The sequence below is a fragment of the Meriones unguiculatus genome, chromosome 10, assembly GCF_030254825.1.
Source record: "Meriones unguiculatus strain TT.TT164.6M chromosome 10, Bangor_MerUng_6.1, whole genome shotgun sequence".
NCBI lineage: Eukaryota > Metazoa > Chordata > Mammalia > Rodentia > Muridae > Meriones > Meriones unguiculatus.
The window spans coordinates 104,570,512-104,591,159 of record NC_083358.1 but is presented as its reverse complement, the minus strand read 5'-3'; the positions used below and the strand labels follow the sequence as shown (position 1 = coordinate 104,591,159).

The 20,648-nt window shown below is 37.1% G+C and overlaps 1 protein-coding gene across 3 annotated transcripts in view; it reads right to left on the bottom strand.

The window, feature by feature from the left end:
• Window positions 1-20,648, bottom strand: part of Man1a2 (mannosidase alpha class 1A member 2) — a 133,761-nt gene that overhangs the window by 60,884 nt on the left and 52,229 nt on the right. For all 3 annotated transcript variants that reach the window (XM_060392977.1, XM_060392979.1, XM_060392978.1), the window contains one exon: window positions 13,098-13,192. In XM_060392977.1, coding sequence (XP_060248960.1) covers window positions 13,098-13,192 — 95 coding nt within the window. The remainder of the gene's footprint in view (window positions 1-13,097; window positions 13,193-20,648) is intronic.

Sequence of the window (20,648 nt, the reverse complement as noted above, 5' to 3'; positions counted from 1 at the left end):
CAGGACCTAAGTTTGGGTCTCTGCTCCCACATGGCAGCTCACAACCATCTGAAATTTCAGTTCCAGGTGATTCGAAGCCTTCTTCTAGCCTTGTGGGCATCATAGACACATGCAGAAACACAGACAGAACAGTTCTACACATAAAATAAAATTATTAAATTACTTTTTTAAAAAGCAAACTTTTTAATTAAAAAGAAGATTAACACATTGTTGAAGCCACTGAAAGAAAAAAACTGCACTAGAACATTAGATCAGCAAAGAACGCAAAACCAAAATGACAGGAACAATACACACCTTTCAACAACACCTCTGAGTGACACTGTTATCAATTCTCCAGAAGACACATGCTAGCAGATTGTGCTCATCTATCTGCTGCCTGCAAGAAGCATACCTTACGGCAAAGAAAAAGACAGCTTTATGGTAAAAGAATGAAAAAGGCGGTCTAAGGACAAGGAACTAGAAAGTAAGCTGGTAGTTTAGCTAAAATCTGACAAAATATATGCACTAGTTGGTCTGTCAAGTTGACATAAACCTAGACATCTGAGAAGAGTGAATATAACAAAGAAAACACCTCCATAAGACTGGCCTGTAGGCAAGTCTGCAGAGTATTTTCTTGATTAATAATTGATAGGGGAGGACCCAGCTCACTGTTGGTGGTTACACCCCTGGGCAGGTGGTCCTAAGATGTGAAAGAAAATAGTCTGAAAAAGTCATGAAGAGTAAGCCAATAAGCAGCACTACTCCATGGCCTCTTCACCTGCCTCGAGCTCCTGCCCTGATTTCCTGTAGTGGTAGATTACAACTATAAACTAAGACAAGTGTGGTGGCACACACCTGTAATCCTAGCACTCAGGAAGGCAGAGGCTCTGTGCTTTGGAGGCCAGCCTGGTCTATAAAGTGAGTCCAGGAAAGCCAAGGCTAAACAGAGAAACCCTCTCTTGAAAAACCAAACCAAACCAAACCAAATAAGCTATAAACTAAAATTATTCTTTTTTCTCCAAGTTCCCTGATTGTGATATTTTATAACAGCAATAGTAACCCTAACTAAGACAAAATTGGTACCAGGTACGGAAGGTACTGCTCACAGTCCTAACCACATTTTTATAAGATCGTGGAAAGTTTTGTAATTTGGGGCTAGAGTGTTCAAAGCTTAGTAAGCCAGCATGGGAACTTAAGATGATACGGCTCAAAGCAGTGCATATGATGGAGGTCTGACTTGTGAAGTTTTTGAGAGAAGGGTCTATCAGGGTTGTTTATATACTATTTCATATTAATAATCAGTGGCTCTAGTCAGCGGGGTCAGCTGGAGCTGAAGAATCAGCTATGACTAAGAAAAGAATAACAGTGAGGCTGGAGAGATGGCTCAGCAGTTAAGAGCGCTGACTAACTTTCCAGAGGACCCAGGTTCAATTCCCAGCACCCACATGGCAGCTCACAACTGTAACTCCAAGATCATACAGAGGCAAAAAACCCAATGCATATTTTAAAAAAAAATTAGTGGAGGGGGGGAAGAGAGACGGAGAGAACAAAAGCAAGAGAAAGAGAGAAAGAGAGAGAGGGAGAGAGAGAGAGAGAGAGAGAGAGAACAGAATAATTGAGGCAAAATCTGGGAAGTTTCCTCAGGGTCAGCACACAAGAGTCTATGGTGCAGAAGTGATTAACACTTGTACCTCATGCTAGCTAAAATGGGTTTTACTCCAAAGTTAAAAGGCATATGCAAATCAATAAAAAATAACCTATTAATAGTCTTAAGAACATGTGCAACATGATTTCTCAATGCAGAATCCAATAATAAAAGCTATATACAACAAACCAACAAACAATGCTACAATTAAACAAAGAAAGCATTTCCACCAAAATCAGGAAACAAGGGTATCTATGTTCTTCCTTCCTATTTAACATATCCTTGACATCATAGTTAGAGAAATACAATGAGAAAAATAAGAGATACAAACAGGAACAAAAGAAGTCAAGTTATTTTGTTTACAGACAAGATGATCCTACATACAAGAGATACATAAAAGATATAATGATTCCTGTATACAACTCTTAGAACTGACTCTTTCAGCAAAGTAGCAGGACACAAAATTAACATGTAAAAATGAATAGCTTTCAGGAGAGCACAAGTCACAATAATTTCTTTAAAAACTAGAATAAACCTAACAGAAAGTAAATAAATGTTCCAATGATAATTTTGAAAAAAACTGAAGAAACTAAAAATACTACATAATTGAAAAAATCTTCCTGCTCATGGAATGGTAAAATTGACATTGCAAAAATGGCTACATTGCTAAAAATGACCTTACTTAACACAATCATCATAAAAATTCCAGTAAGCTTTTTCACAGAACTAGAAAAACAATCCTAAAATTCATATGAAAGCACAGAAGATTACAAACAACCAAACCAGCCCTGAGCAAAAAGAACAATATCGAGGGCATTTTGAATTTTGGATTACCCTACCAGACAGCAGTAACAAACACAGATGCTACTGGCACAAACAGACACAGGTCAATGAACTAGACTGGAAGGCCCAGTACTAAACCCACATACAGTTAATACCATAATTTTTACAAAGACGCCAAAAATATACACGGGAGGAAGGTCATATAATGCTAAGAACATGGCATACACATGGAGAAGAATTAAAATAGATACCTACCTCTCAGCCTAAAGGAGAAGGGCGCGCGCGCATGCACACACGCACACACACACAAATTCAAAATGGATGAAAGTCCTTAATGTAAGACCACAAATTCTAAAACTTGGTGCTAAAGAGAGAAACTATTTCAAGACATAGGTGTAGGCAAGGACTTTCTGAAAAGGACTGCAGCAGCTCAGAAAATAATACCATGACTTGACAAATCAAGAGTGTATCCAAGTAAAAACCTTCACATGGTGCAGGACACTAAAATGAAGAGACAGACGACAGAATGGGAGAGAATCTTTGCATCTCACCAAGGATTAGTATCTGCACTGTAAAAAGACTTAAAAATGCTCCAAACTCCAAGAACCTAACACTGGCATACAATTTACATACAAAGACGCAAGCATTCAGGTGCATAGTTTAATAGATATTTACTAGAAAAAAACATTAGTATATTCAGTCAGTACCTATATCTTTATTCCCTCTTGCAGTCATTCTACATCCTTCCTTAACTACTTTTCTCTCATTAGAGATTGTTTATTTGCATTTGAGAACTTTGTATGACTATATATTCATTGGTGACTAGCTCTTTCACTCAACATGCCTTTGAAATTTATTACTGTAACTGAGTAGCTCAATTCTTTTTATTGATAAACAGCATTCCACTGTACAAATATGACATTTGGCTAAGCACCTGCTAATCAATGAGTGAATCATAGTTTTGCAGTACTATTACTAAGATTATTATGAACAAACTTCATATAAACAGTTTCTTACCCTCATATGTATAAATATAAAATAAAGGATATTTTTTAATTTTAATTTTCTAAGAACAGCTAAATTTTTCTAGTGACTATACTACATCAAGTCCCAAAAATATAAGTCTACTCTTTAGTATTTTTTCTTTTTCTTCAAGTTAATTTCTTTTTATCATTGGTATGTAGTATTTTTTAATAATCCAGTAGTTTCTCTATTGACTTATTCTGTCTAAATATGCTGCCCTAGGTATTATAACACATATATTAATACATATATGTGGTACATATTACCACACAGCACTTTACAGATAATGTAAGAACACTGCCATGTATAGACAGTCCATGATTTCTGAGAGTACAACTCATGAGGCTTTTAGACAGTATAAAAGCAGTATGAATTTTGAGTTCTGACCTTTTCCTGCACTAAGGATATGTGATTATATAGCCTCTAGCGATACGGGGAGTGGCAGCAAGCTACAACTCTCAATCAGCTTCACTGCCACAAAGGTAAACAACACACACTATGTGCTATGTTGTTCCGCTGTGCTGTTTAGTAGTTACATTAGCACACTCTGAACTTAAGCTATTTTCAATTTATGATGGCTTTACTGAGATGTCATCTCACTACATAGTTAGAAGCATTTATACTTTCACATCTCACCACCACAGTTTATGCTGCTATGACCATGTTTTATAGACCCTATGACACAAGTTACTATTTTTGCTTTGAATAGTCAATTTCTTGAGAAAAATAAAACTTGGGAAAAACTCAAAAAATATAATTAAAAGAACAGGAAAAAATAAGCCTTTTATATTTACTCAAATATATATTTATTTCACTGTTCTTCACTCCTCTGTATAAATCTGTCTTTGCTATTGATATCACTAAAATTTTCCTTTCTGTTTCTAGTAACTGATGACTGCTGGAAACAAGTTCTCTAAAATTTTTAATTGCCTGTAACTGTCTTAATCTCATGGAGCAGGTGGGGAGAGGAAGAAAATGCAGGAGGGGAGATAAGGCACTTTTTAAAAGTTGATTTTCTTGAAAAATTATGTCTTTTGTCAAGTTTCACAGAATACCAGGATCTGTGAACTTCTAATTGCTCATCAAATATGGGAAGGTTTTAGACATTATTTCTTTGAACCAGTGTCCCTGCCTCTTTTCTCATTCCCTAGCTTCCCACACACACACTGCCTTGCTCCTCATGTGTGAGCTAGTCTGATACCACCCAACATGCCAGGCCACTAGGTAGCATTTTCCTCATACCTATGCCTTCCTGTGATTTTAAGTGGTTTCTGGTGCTTTACTTTCAAACTCACAGATTATCAAGATGTGGAAATACTGTTAAGTTTATCAAGTGAATCTTTTTTCATATATATATATTCAGCCCTAGGAGCTCCATTTTGTCCTTTTTAAAGTCACTCTTCTCATTGTGGACATTTCTTATTAAATACTTAAGTATGCTTATAAAACCTGTTCCAAAGGCCAGGGACCTAGTGGAAACCAGATACTACTGTTCTGCTAAAGGAGCATAGCAATAAAATGACTCCTAATGGTATTTTGCTATATTCATAGATCCATGCCTTGTTCAATCACCATCAAAGCAGCTTTTCCCTGCAGCAGATATGAACAAATATAGACAGACAAATACAGAGAGACAATATGGAGAGTGAAAAGACCTTGGAACACTCAGCTCCAAAAAGGATGTCTCTTACAAATCCCTCTCCTCTTGGTGAAACTCTGAGGACAGATAAAGTGTAAGAGCCAAAGGGGATGGGAAACACCATCATGGGAACCAAGGCCTTTTGGACGCAAAAGGACTGCATACACATGAACTCACAGGGACTATGGCAGCATATACAGGGCCTGCATGATTCTGCACCAGAAGGGATCCTAGAGCTGAAAGTGGACGCATGCTTCCACCCAGACTCTGTCTCCAATTGACAGGCATTTGCAAATAAAATTGAGTTTTCTCCAAGGGAGCCTCACTGGAAACAAACCACTGCTGAGGTCAGGCTCATGCCCAGCAGCAGACGACTAGCACCGGCACAAAACAAACACAGTAACATCTTTGGAAGTTCTTTGCCTCATTATGTTAAGTTAGGGCATTTTTTCCTTTTAACCTTACATGTCCTTCAAGCAAGGTCATTTATATTCAGGAAGTCTTCAAAATATGATGATACAATGATAGCTTCTCTGCCTTTACTTATTCATTACTGTATTTTACAATATTAGTGCACTTTGGGCTATCCCAGCTAAAACATCAGTCACCCCAACAATCTAACAGCCCAGGACTGCAAAGCCAGGTGTGTCCAGGAGAGGGAGCTGTTACGCAAAGAGGAAAACCAACCAAGGTGAAGATCAGTCTAGTAGAAGATACAGGACCAATACAAGAGCAGAAACCATAGATATATCTATAGCCCAGAAGCTAAAATGACACTGCCTCACTGCATGCTTAAAACCAATATTTCCCAAATCTAGAAAAGGGGGGGGGGAGACATCTAAACAAAAGTGGCATTTAGAAACCACCAAAAAAGAAATGACCAGAGAACGCTCCATGGCATATTATACTTAAGATGTCTGAACTGGGACCTGGAAAGATGGCTCAGTGGTTAAAAGCACCGGCTGCTAGTCCAGATGTCCTGATTTCAATTCCCAGCAACCATGTGATTGCTCAAAAGCATCTATAATGGGTTTTATGCCCTCTTCTGGATGTAGGCACACATATACATCATATACATAAACAATATATCTTTTTAAAAAGATGTCATATCCCAGACTCAGAGTGGGAGAGGGAGGTGGAGCACCATGAATTTGAGACCAGTCTGGTCTACAAAGTGAGTCCAGGGCTACATAGAGAAAACCTGTCTTGAAAAACAAACAAACTAACAAAGACGTCAAAACTACAAAACAAAGAAGCAAATTAAAACTATAATAAAAACGACTAATACATGTACAAAGGGCAAGCACATCAGAATAACATCATCTCTTTTATCAGCTACCCTAATAGCCAGAGAATATGGGCTATATTTAGAACACAAGGTAAACATCTGTTAGCCAAACTATATCCAGGCAGTCATGTTAAACTTGATAGGAAAGTAAGAACATTTCAAAAGAAGCATAGAGTAAGGGAGGTCAACACTGCAGAAAACACTAAAGAAATGCTATACACAGAGAAAGAAGAAAGCCAGCTTCAATCCCAAGAGTACCAGAAAGAGTAAATTCCATGAGAAGAAAAAGAGTAGCTGAACAAAGGAGAGTTAGGAAGGAACTCATCATGTCCAATAGAGTGAACAAGCAAACCCCTGATACAAACAGACGAGAAAGTAAAATAATAGTAAAAACAACAATTCATATAATCCAAACAGAAGAAAAACAAAATTACAGAAACCAATAAATCCCTCTCAATAATCTTAAATATAATGGCCTCAATTTACCAATAAAGGTATGCAAACTAAACAAAAAGATCCAAAATATTCTCTTGTATATTATCAGACAACAGTTCAATAAATCTAAAAATAAACAGTTAGAAAAACTACAGAAATTACACAAATATGTGGTGACTAAACAGGAGAAGTTTGGGATACAGTCAAGACAGTTCTAAAAGGGAAGTTTAGATGTATAAGTAGTTACATTAAAAAACAAATACATACATAAAACAAAAATCAGAAAAGGCTCAAATAATCTAATAATAGAACTCAAAGCTTCACACACACACACACACACACACACACACACACACACACACACACGGAGAGAGGAGGTATTAAACCCGAAAACAGATGGTAAGAAATAATGAAGAATAATAATGAATTAATAATAAGAATAATGAATTAATAATAATTAATTCATAACAATGAATTAATGAAATAAATGTAAGAATGATACATAGTATCAGGCAAAAGCTGGTTCTTTTGCCTAGACAAATTAGCCCAAGTGGGGAGAAGACTCTAATAAAATTACAGATTAAAAGAGTTACTGCAAACTCCAGCAAAATCCAAAAAAAGAAAAGATGGAATACTCTGAAAATCTATAACATAAAATAAGTGAACTATCTGCTAAGAATACTTAAATTCTCAGACACCAAAATTACACCAAGAGGATACAGACAACCTAAGCAAACCTATAATAACCATTGAGACTAAAAATGTAATAAAATTTCCCAATAAAGAAAGAAAGGACTGGATGGATTCAATGCCCAATTCCACCAAACTCTTAAAGAACAGCAATACCAATAATCCTCAAACTGTTCCATAAAACAGTAAGGGAAGAACACTGATCTACGAAGCCAATATCACCCCAATAACAAAACTGGGTAAAGACAACAATAACAACAACAACAACAAAAAAAAAAACTACAGATTTATTTCCCTGATGAATACATGCAAATATCCTAAATAAATTACTAATCAAATTTAAGATTATATTAGTAAGACCATGACTACGCTGGTGTCATTTCAGGGATGCAAAGTTCATTAAACATACGCAAATCAACAAATATAAAAGCATATAAATAAACCGAAGGACAGAAAGCATACAAAAAACCCCAATCAAAGCAGAAAAGGCCTTTAACAAAGTTCAAAATTCCTTCAAGACAAAAGCCATGAAGACACTAGGGATAGAAAGAACAAATATCAACATAATAAAGGTGATATACAAGACTACAGATACTATCCTAAATTCAGGAAAATTAGGAGCATTTCCTCTGCTCCTAATTTATTTTCCAAATTTTACAGCAAATTTATTATTATTATTATTATTATTATATATAAATAAGCTACTAAATTTTGTATGTTTATTTTGCATCTGCTACTTTGCTGAAAGTATTTATCAGTTATAAATATTAGTGGAGTCTTCAGAATGTTTAAATTTAGGACCATGTTGTTGTAAACAGGGATAATCTGACTTTTTCCTTTCCTACTTGTGTCCCTTTGGTTTCTTTTTCCTGGTGCTTAAAACTTTCAGTAGTATACTGAAGTTGGCACTTCTATTTTTATATGAAAGCACTAAAGACCCAGAGTAGCCAAAGCATTCTTAAGACAGAAAGAGCACAGAGATAACAAAATCTGACCTCAATTTCTATTACAAAGAATTAGTAACAAAACAATATGGTACTACTGGTACAAAAACAGACATGTAAACCAAAAGAAGTGAGGACTCAGATACAAACCCACACAGCTACAGCCACCTTATTTTGACAAAGGTGTCCAAAGCATAAACTTGGGGAAGGATAACCTTTTTAACAAATGATGCTAGGAAAACCTCTTGTGGAATGCAGAACAATGAAATTAGATCCCTATCTCTCTGTACAAAAAAAAAAGTCACCAGAATAAACATATTACTTATAGAATAGAAAAAAATTTCACCAACTACACATCAGTGTAGTGGAAGTTTTGGTTTCTTTAAAAACTCAGGTTATGTAAATATGTTTTTGTTTTAATCCCAAGTGTGGGGATATGAGACTGTCTTAGTTTAGCCACAGCTGATAACTGCTCCATGTAGAATGTGGTCTTTGCCAGCTAGTAACAACCTCATGTGACTTGAAAAAGGGGCATAGTCTTTGCCAGCTGCAGATAGCAGAATTCTGAGAACTCTGAGAGGGTGTAACTACAAGATCCCAGAGGAGAGGCGGCTTTGAGGAGACAGGCAGAGGAGGAAGAAGGCTGTTGTTTGCTGTTGCTGGACTGCTAGATATTCTGACAACTGAGACTAGTATTTTCCCAAAGAACCTGACAACCCTAACCAGCCAGAACTAAGTCTAAAGAAGTCTCCATCCCCTTCCCCTTCTAAACTTCTTTCTCTCCTACCTAAGGTTGGGGGGCTGGAAGAGAGGTAGAAGCTTTAGGAACCCCAAGTAAAGAGAGTTAAAAACCAGTGTCTACCAGTGGTGCCTTCCTATTGCCTGTCTTTTTCCTCTTCCATCTGTCTCAAACCCCTTCCTCTCTCTGGGCTCTGGTATTTTTACTCTCCCAGAGTTCTCAGAATTTCACTAATGCCCAGATGGCAAAGACCACACCCCTCTGCAAGCCACACAAGATATTTATCAGCTACGGACAAACTAAGGCAGTCCCACATCCCACACTTGGAATTAAAGCAAAAACATATTTATATTATGTAACTGAGTTTTTTAAAAAAAACTTCCACTATACATCAGACATGAAACTAACAGCTAGACTATACAAAGAACCACAAAAATCACACACCAAAGGGGGGGGGGATCATCCAATCAATAAATGTGCTAATAATAAATTCAATTTTTAAAAGCTCTCAGAAGAATCGCAAATGTTCAATGAATAACTTGAAAAAAAGTATTTGGAATCCTTAGCAATCAGAAATACAAATTGAGATTACATCTTACCCCAGTCTGAATGACTATCATTCGGGGGCAAAAGGAAAAAAATAAGATAACAAACAGTAGTGCATATGTGGAGAACCTTTGTGCACAATCAGGAATATAAACTTGTGCAGATGCTATGGAAATCAGTACAGAGGTTTCTCAAAAAGCTAAGCAGAGAGCTGGGAATATTAAAGCACATGGCATGAGGCATGAGGATCCGAGTTTGATTCCCAGAAACAATGTAAAAAAAACAAAAACAAAAACTATGCATAGTAGCAATGTTTGTAATCCCAGTGCTGGGTAAAAAGGAATCAGTGGCTTACTGGCCAGCCAGTCTAGCGGAGCCTCAAGCTAGTGAGAGACCCTGCCTCAGCAAGGTAAACGGTTCCTGAAGAATGATGTCTTAGGTTAAGCTGGTCTGCACAGCATGTACACACATGTATTGTACCTCACCCCAAATACACACATTTTTTAAGTGAAAAACAAAACTACCATATGACCCAGGTATACCACTTTTGAAGAACTCTAAAAGTCAATACACACAGAGATACTTGCACATATATGTGTGTTGAGGTACTAGTCACAAAACCCAAGCAATGGGACTAGCCTAGATGCCTGTGAGATGAATGGAGAGGTAAAATGTAGTACATGTACACAATGAAACTTTGTTCAGACATAAAGATAAATTAAACAAAATGTTATCTGGAGGGAATGGAAGGAACTAGAAATCATACCTTTAAAGACGCAAAACTAAGAGGGACAAATTCTCTTATCTGTAGAACCTACATTTAAAATTGTATTTGTATATACATATATGTGTAAGTGTGCACACACATGTGTATAAATCTGCAAACTAGAAAGGGGATAACAAGGGAAGAGAATGAGAGATATTAAGAGAGGAGGGAAGAAAAAAGGTAATAAAATAGATGTGATGTGAAAACAGAAGTGGAACTATCCAGGGAATGGAAGGAAATCAGCCCATGGCAATGCAGGTGATATGTGTGAGGCCACTGGAAGGAATGAGCAGAAAATGTAAAGATTCATAATAAAACCTATACATTGTTAGTGGAACCTTAAATGATTAATTTTTTAAACTTTTTTAAAGACTTTAAGCACTAAGTCAAGAGTCCAGGTTTAGGTCAGCAATTCACTAGACTATGATAGCCTACTACACAAAGCCTCAATCCTGCACACAATGTTTCTCTATGTAACTTCAGAGGCAGACCGGAGTCACTACGCTGATGCTTTCCCTGGTGTTGGCCAGGGTGAAAATGTACACCTTTCTGTTTTCAAAAAAATCAGAGTAGTGGCACACGGCTTTAATCAGAGCACTTGAGAAGCTGCGGCAGGCAGATCTCTGAATTCAAGGCCAGCCTGGTCCTCAGAGAAGTTTCAGAATAGCCAGGAAACCCTCTTGGGGGGGAAGGGGGACTGGAAAAATATTTAGAATGGTGTTGGAAGCCTAGGTCAGAAGTTAGGAGTATTTATTGCTCTTACAGAGGACCCAGGTTTGACTTCCAACATCCACACAGCAGCCCACAACCATCCGTAACTCCAGTCCCAGGAAACCCAATGTCTTCTTCTGACTTCCCTGGACACCAGAGAATAGATATGGTGCACAAACATACATGTAGACAAAACACTACTACACATAATAATCAAAAATGAAAAGAAGAGAAAAAAGAATGAATATTAAACAAAAGGCTTCCTAGATAAGGGAAATCTATAAAAGTCCACCCCAATAGACTAACTCTGTAGGATAAAGCTCTTGAGATAGATGAAATGGAACAACAACAGAGTAAACTTTAGATCTTCAAGAAGAAATGGAGGCCCTGGGCTAGAAGGATGGCTAAGAGCAGCTAAGAGCCCTTGTGGGTTCCCAGCACCCACATCAAGTGGCTCCCAACTGCCTGTATTCCAGCTCTAGAAGATCCAGATCCATGGATGCTCTTCTGGCTCACACGCACATACCACCATACAAAATTAAAAATAAAAATAAATCTTTAAAGCACATACCACCATACAAAATTAAAAATAAAAATAAATCTTTAAAAAAAATAAGAGTTAAAAAAAAAAATGAAGGCTGGCCAAGATGGCTCAGCGGGATAAAGGTGCCTTTCACCAAGCCTGTCCACCTGAGGATGATTGCTGGGACTCATGTGGTAGAAGGAGAAAATAAATTCTTACAAGCTGTCTTCTGTCCATATGTATTCCATAATACTCATGAGATGTATGCACACAGACAAATATTTCTTAAATGGATATAATGAACATCTGCAGACAGACCACTGCTGTGTGTCTTAATGTCACTGAAATATAAATGTCAGTTTAAAGTATTTTTAAAATACATTTTGAGATTAGAGTGCATTATCTGTAACTCATTTTAACATACATTTAAATGATGGGAAGGAAGTGAAGTAGACAGAGATAGCTTCAATGCCTGTCTTTCACACTAAGCACTACAGTATCAAGAATAAGCTCACTGAAAGGACAGCTGTGTAAGTGAGATGCCCAAAGCAGCTGTTTTACAAAGGTAATAATGAACTTATGTTCCAAACTGTACTCTCTCAATTCAAAAGCAGTCAAGGAAAGAGAAGGAAGAAACAGGAGAACTATAAGGAGCTACATTAATGCTAATGTACTGCAACTGCCAGCACAGTAAGGCAGCTTCCATGAAACAAGGAGAAAATACTTGAAAACTAGAGTTACAACAAGGGCATACAATCTCGAGTTTCACAGATTTCACACCTACAGAAAAGAAACACACCAACTTGTTCTAAGGGACCTGGGTGCAAGGAGACCAAGTCACATTTTCATGTGATTTACAAATGCAAACACCAAGGTGAATAATAAATACTACCTGGAGAAAATGTGAACAGCAAAAATTTCAGCCAGTATAAATGATTTAAATGCAAATTAAAATACCGAGATTATTCATACTTTTGTATGACTTATATTTCTAAGTCATTTCTAAGAAAAGAATCAGTGTTTTCTAATGAAATAGATGACAAAGAACAATTATTTTGGGATTCATGCTCAGCCTTGAACCTAGACATAATGAGGATCCCACACCAGGATTGTACGTTCTTTTATCCTTAGTATGGCACTCAAGAACAGAGAGTCTTGAACTATAGACAAACTAGCAACTGGAATGAAGTTTAGGTAGGCAGCCTGTCTCAAAGTAAAGGACATAGCTTAAAAATAAGGAAAGGTTTTGATATTCTTCTACACATACACAGAGAAAAATGTCCTGAAAAATAGAGTGGAAATAGATAATTGGAAATCTCCACAAACAGAAATGTCAAAATTCAGTTAACTAATCTGGAACATAAACAATCAATTAAAATAGTTTACCTTTTCAGATTCACCATTGCCCAGGGAATCCCAGTAGGTGTGTTAAAGGCAGGAAGGAGTTTCTCAGCCAACTGCACTGCTTTAGTCTTAAATATCTGAGATAAAAACATAAATTATGAACTGTAGTTAAATATTGCTTATTTCAACCTCGTCCAGTATGCATCGTACAATGTACAAGTTATTCGCAAGCCTGTGGTAAGTGGCTGCACGCCATTCTTGCTGCACTAGAGTGGATATCTACACAGTGCACACTAAGGAAGGTACCTAGTATGCAGAATCCTCAATGTACATATAACTGCAAAGAAAGGACATAGTTTTGGTGTGCATATTAACAAACAAAAGAACCCTAAGAGAGGGCTGAGAAGATGGATCAGCGGCTAAAGCAATTGCCATGAAAGAACCAAGACTGGTGTTCAAACTGCCAAAAACCCACATGAATTCTGGGTGGGCATGGCAGTTCGCCTAAGTCCAGAAACTGAAGTTGAGGAAAGGGGATACTCCCAGAGCAAGCTAGCTAATAAGACCAGCCATATCAGTGAGCTCTGGGTTTGACTAGAAGAGCAATCCAGTGTAACTTCCAACAATAAACCTCAGGTCTCCACATGTACTTGCACAAACATGTAACCCCCAACCTAAACACACAAGAAAATTCAGGCTTTCACATGTACCACACATGCACATACACACACACACAAAAAAAAAAAATAGAAAAAGAAAAACAAAAATCTAAGTAAACCAACTAGGCTATAGAATCTTCATCAACATGCAAGCTTATTTCAAATATTTAACAACAATAAAAAGCTGTAGTACACTGCAGATAAATGCCCCTGAGTTGCTGTATATGTTTCTGTTTGCTCTTTCGTTTGTTTCTTGCTTGCTTGCTTGCTTTTCCTTTTTGGTAGTAGGTGTGTGTTTCTGATTATGTAATGCTAGAAAACAAAATTTAAAAAGTAAAATTTGAAGACAACATAACTGGATATCCCAAGAACATGAAGGCATCTAAAGAATTTCTTTCCTGAGTTTACATAATCTGCTAAGGTGCCCATCGACAAATGAATGGGTCAAGGATATGTGGTATGTATGTATGTATATGTATATATATATATATACATATATATATACATATACATATATATACACACATAATTAAGTATATATTTACATATAAAAATTGTCATTTGCAGGAAAATGGAACTGGATCATCTTCATCTTAAGCAAAATAAACCAGACTCAGAAAGACACATTTAGCCTGTTTTCATTCAGACGTGGAATCAAGATTCAAAACAAAACCATGAAAGCAGAAGGACTACCTGAGAAAAGGTAATGGGAAGATAGGCAGGAAGTACTGGGAATGGGGTAAGTGCTAGAATGATCAAAGCTCATGACACACACGTACAAAAATGGTAGTATGAAAGCCATTATGCTGTGTAATTAATAAACACTAATTAAAAATGAAGGAGGAAAAGAAGAAAAACAACAACAACAATCACCATGCTCTAGAGAAAGGCCCTGGGTAAGCTTCTGACCAGCCTGCTACACCTGGAGAAATAGTTCTGTGAAGGCAAATGAAAACACCCTGAGGGGCAAGCCCCATCCTCTCATTTATAGTCTATGGGGTAGAAAAATAGGTAAGTTAGTGAATAAATAACTTCTGAACTACTAATTTAAAACAAAATGTATTAGACTGACTTTTCTTGACTTCCACATCTGATAAGATTTACCTTGAAATTAATTCTAAAGTTTTTATTCTCTCTTCAAGTACTATATATGAGGTTATTCTTTTTTTTTTTTTTTTTTGCTTTTTTATGAGTCAATTTTGACAGATCTTTTTCAGAGAACTTGTCCATTTTACCTAAAATCTTTGTTTGAAAAACAATGTTTGACACATTCCACTATTATGTTTTTAATGTCTGGGGAGTGTCGAGTGTCTTTGAAATCACAGGGTCAGCAGAATAACAAAGGAATCCCTGTTCAACACATTTAGTTAGCTGGCGCTGGTTCACATTTCTAGAGTCTGACCTCAGGCAGTTTACTGTAGGCATATTTAAGCACAGTATATTTGGGAAAAGGTTTCCTGATGTAACATAATCCCTCATACACAAGGAGGCATAATTACACTGAAATTCTCCTCAGAGTCCATGTCACTTCTTCCATGAATATGGGTTCTAGAGATAGGTCATATATTTAAGGGCCTAGGAAAGGATCTGGTGTAGTCTTGGTCAGACAAAGAGCATAGAGGTCATCATGACTATTAGCCACCTCTGGTCCTGCTTGTGGGAGTCTACTATGACCTGGTCCTAAGAAGCACATATCACCAAGCTTTTGACCATCCCCATTCCCAGACTTCTGGGTAGAAAAACAAGTTATACATCTTTTCCCTTGAAAAGACAGCCCTGCATGTTTAACATTGCAGATTTCCCCAGTACTCTCTGTGAGCCCAAACACCTTGTGCTCGCAACGTTTTCGACTTCCCTTGCAATCCTTTATTTAATGTGTATGTTATCTCAAGGCATTTTTTTTCCAAAGCCTCAACCCAGGCTAGACTGGAACTCACTATGGAGTCCAGCCTCCTGAAGGCATAAGTTATAGTGAAGCCATCACACAGGAATAGCTATTTTAACTGTGCACAGCTACTTTAACTTTTTTTATAATTTGACTAAAATTTGCTTTGTTGTCCAGCATATGCTTATCATGTGCACTTGAAAAGACTATGTATTCTGTAGTTGTTAAATGAATGTTCTATAAACATCTACTCACTTAACACACTGTAACTGTGGCTAAGGACTTATTTGCATATTGTTACTAACTGTCCATCTCTCAGTCCTATCAATTTGCAAAAACTGTTGACGGATCCAACAGTCCTTGTGGAATTGCCTTTTTACTTGAAGAATTCAAAAGAAAAATTTAATTCTATCCATTTTTGTTTTATGCTTTTGGAGCTCTATTATTAGATGCCCAAAAGAGAGTATTACTGCTTTACTGCTGGGATTGTCGTCTCCCTAAGGCATTAATCCTTTATCGTGAAGCACCTCTGGTGGAAATTTTATTGTGAAGTGTACTTTGTTATTTCATAGCTGATATACATTACAGCTAAACACTGTAATGGAATAGTCTGAGCTCGCTTTTATGATTTTGCTTTAAATATTTTAAAATAATCTCAGTGGTTTCAATTATTTAAATTATAGTTTTCCATGATGTCATTCTTTCCCTCAGTGCTTTCAAACTTCTAGCTATGAGACTATGATATTGACTAAGTGTGCTTAGTCACCATGCCCTAGTTCAGGTTTTTCTGTCAACTTGACACAAGTCAGGGTCATTTGGGAAGTGGGAACCTTGAAAACATGTCTCCATCAGACTAGCCTATAAGCACGACTGTTGTGGGTTTCTTGATTAATGACCACAGTAGGTAGTCTGCCTGCTGTAGGTGGTCCTGGGGTATATAATAGAGGCAGCTGAGCAATCCTTGGGGAGCAAACCAGTAAGCAAGCGGCTTTCCTCCACGGCCTTTGCTTCAGTTTCTGCCTCAGGTTCCAGCCCTGACTTCCCTCCAGGATAGACTACAGCGGTAAGCTGAAATCTAGCCTTTCCTCCCCAAGTTGTTTTCAGTCATGGTGTTTTATCACAGCAACATAAACCCTAACTAAGACACATAAGAAAACACGTCTTCAATTTCAATCCTGCCACCAAATACCGTTGTTGTTTTTCAACCGTCTCTATCCAAAGTACATGAATATCAGACTTTTAAGCACCCACAAGTTTCGAAGCACCTGTCTTTGTTTTTCTTTCCAACGTTATTATCTTTCTTCATGTTACATAATTTATATTGCTCTATCTTCAAGCCTAGCGATGCTATTGCCAATGACAGCTACAAACAGTAATTTTGAATACCGTATTCCTCACTTCCAGACTTTCAATGTTGTTCTTTCTCAGAAATGTACTTTTTACTACCATTTTCATTTATTCAGTAACTTCAAAAATATTTTCTATGATGTCACTGAGCCTAGCTGTAAAAGATTCTATAAAATATTTATTGATTAATCTGGGTAACCCCAAGACAGGTAAAAATTCACATGAGGGAGGGAGGAAGGTAGGAAGAATATTTTCCCTTGTTTTCTCATGTATTAGAAATTTTGAACTGGCTACAGCTGGCATACAAAGTAAATAACCTATGACTAATATAAAAAATAAAAATTAATAAAATAAAATAAAAAGAAATTCTGAACTGAAACCTGGTCACTGTAAATTGTACTCTGAGACTTTCAATATTGTTATATCCTGTGAGGAATGATCATTTTATATCTTCTGAAGCACATAACTAAACTAAAAATCCAACCATTTCTCCTTATAGCAGACAGCAGCTGGAACAGGCATGTTCATGACTGACATCTAGGAAGCTTGATGTTTGTTCTACACACACTTACTTTTAGGAGTTAGCCACAGAAGTAATTATGTACAGCACTCTCTTCTCATATATTTTACCACTAAATTTCTACCTGTTACAAATGGCTATAAACTCTGTCTTCTAAATCATCAAATCAGTAACCACAAACATAATCAACTATAAACGAGTATTACCACCTAAACTGTCAAGCATACATGACTGTGTACAAATGCATAAATGACCAAACACATTGAAGAAAAAAATAATGAAGAATGTATTTAAAGACATTTATGTCAGTATACTACTTAGTTTTATCAACTTAACAAAAGCCCAGGCCTCTGGGAAGAGGGAACCTCAGTAGAGAAAATACCTCCATCAGACTGTCTTGTAGGCAAGTTTGTGGGACATTTTCTTAATGATTGGTATGGGAGGACCTTGCCCATGCAGGGTAGTACAACCGTATAAAATAAGGCAGCTGAGCAACCGAGAAGAAACAAGCAGTGTTCCTCCACAGCCTCTGCTTCAGATCCTGACTCCAGGTCCCTCCCCTGAGTTCCTGCTCTGACTTCCCCTCTTGATGGATTATAAGCAGTAAGGTGAGGTAAACCCTTTCCTCCCCATATTGCTGTGGTCATGGTGTTTACTGCAGCAACAGAAGACAAACTAGGGCGGTCAGGAAAGCTTGGTGGAATATTTTGTCCAATTACCAGGACATTAATAGACAACAAAAAAGTCAAATTTTCAACAGAAATTGAAGCAATTTCTAGAGCAAGCTCATTTTTTTCTAAAATAACTTGATATTTAAAGCAGGAAATATCAATGCTTACCATTTCTTTTTCTTTATTCATGACTTTACTTAACAGTACTTTAGGTTTAAAAGCTATTAATTTGTCCAAGAAAATATCCCTAAACTGACTCACTATATTTCTGTTTTAGTAAAGACACATTTTATTGCAGTTACTTCTTTTGTTTTTATTATCTGTGAGTGTATATTAAACTCTACCTAACAATTTCTCTATTTTATCTGACAGAGTCCAGGTATTTTCCATATAAATTATGCCTTCTTAGCTAGGAAAGCACTTTGATACTATCAAAAGAAGAGACAACCTTGTTAAAGAAATGCCATATATCTGTATCAAGTAAACATAATAAATCATCAAACTTATGAATATTTAATAGAAATAGCCTTTTACTGAGAAAAATAATGCTTCACATTTATGATAATAACAAATCAGCAGGAAAGAGCAATACTATGTTAGGACAGCATGTAACCCTCACATGTCTCTGTACATCAGAAAATGGGATGCATGTAAAGCATCTTATTCCAGTTACAGCTCTAATACAACAAAAGCACTTTTTAACATTATAAATTATGGTTAACTCTGGCTCATATGCAAGGAGCCTAGTTATTCAGCATCAGGTAATAGCAAATTCAGATTATATTTCTATGATGCACTTGTTTTTAGCACATATCAGATTCTGTTGTTTGGTGGACAACAAAATCTGTCATTTTGTTGTCCACCAAAATGACCACAAGTACATTAATGCAATTCTACTGAATAGCAAGTCAGGAAGAAGAAGAAAAAAAAAAAAAAAAAGCATGTCCTTATCCCTAAGTGGACAGTATCTTAAGAATTTGTGTTATTTATTTTAAACTAAGTAAAAGTCTTCGCTAGCCTCACAAACTGTTGGTTATTCACCAAGTTGACTGCATTAAGACACACCTGGAAAATGAGAGGTGCACATACGCCTACGCACAGCTATAAAGTGCTTCCAAAGGCAATGACCTACTGAAAGGCCTGGTCTAATAAACAGACTTCCTATGCTGGCCCACTTGTGATGAAGGACTGGAAGTCCTATGGTGGAAGTAGGTCATGGGGTGCATACACTTGGGTGCTCTACTTTGCCATGGATCAGTCCTGTATTTCTTTTCACTGCTTCCTTCTCTACACTGCCATGCCCTACCTGCTAAGATGGAGTGAAACCTCCAAAACCATTAACAAAAGAAAACCTTTTGAGCTTTACTTCTTCACAGAGGCAGTGTATCCTTAAGCACTTTAAAAATACTTGCCCACACATGGTCCTTGGTTGAATGTCAGTCTCAGAAAAGACCCTGTGCCCAGATATATTTGGTCCCTGTGGAGCTCCTATCCTTTCCCCATCAGACTAACTCCCCTTCTTTCTTATGATTCCCTGTACTCTGCCAAAGGTTTGGTCATGAGTCTTTGCTTTGAAAACACTGCTAGTTAAGAGTCTTTCAGATGCGCTCAGTAGACTCCTGTCATACGTTCAATGCACATCCCATCTGTCTTTCTAAACGAGGATTGATCATCTTACCCCATGTCCTAGAACCTCCACTCAGATGTAGCCTGTGGTAGCTCAGTAACCAACTGGTTTCCCAAAGTGAGGGGAACAAGGACTATTTCTAACAGGAACTCAATGACTGGCTCTTTGACCTCCCCACCCCCGAAGGGAGGAGCAGTCCTGTTAGGCCACAGAGGAGGGCTTTGCAGCCAGTCCTGAAGATACCTGATAAAACAGGATCAGATGAATGGGGAGGAGGTCCCCCCCATCAGTGGACTTGGAAAGGGGCACAGTGGAGATGAGGGAGGGAGGGAGGGACTGGGAGGGAATGAGGGATCAGGACACGGCTGGGATACAGAGTTAATAAAATGTAACTGATAATAAAAAAAAATAAAAAAAAGTAACATTTAAAAAAAAAATACTTGCCCACAACCAAATCTGATCAGTTCTCAAGCCAACTTTTATAGATGAGGAAACTTAGCAAGTAAAGAAGGTAAGAAGTTTGGTAAATACAACTGGGGAGGAAGGTGCACAGTTACGAAATCAAACCAGGAATTCCAATGTCCATGTGCTCCTTCCACTTGTTTCTTTTTTAAGTTTGAGGCTTACAATCTTACAAAAGTGTAAAAATGTGGTAGCAACAGATATTTCCTTAGCTATTTACTTCTATCCATGACATCAGCAACCAAAATTTCAACATTTTGCTTCAACTTTTCTGCAGAAAGCCTAATATGGAAGAGTTAAGGCTTAAGCTTAACTGTTATAAATTGTCACATATTAATTTTGGTTCTCATTGTTATTGATATGAGAGTTAATCAGTTACATCAAACACACACACATATAACAGTACTTCCAGATAAATAATA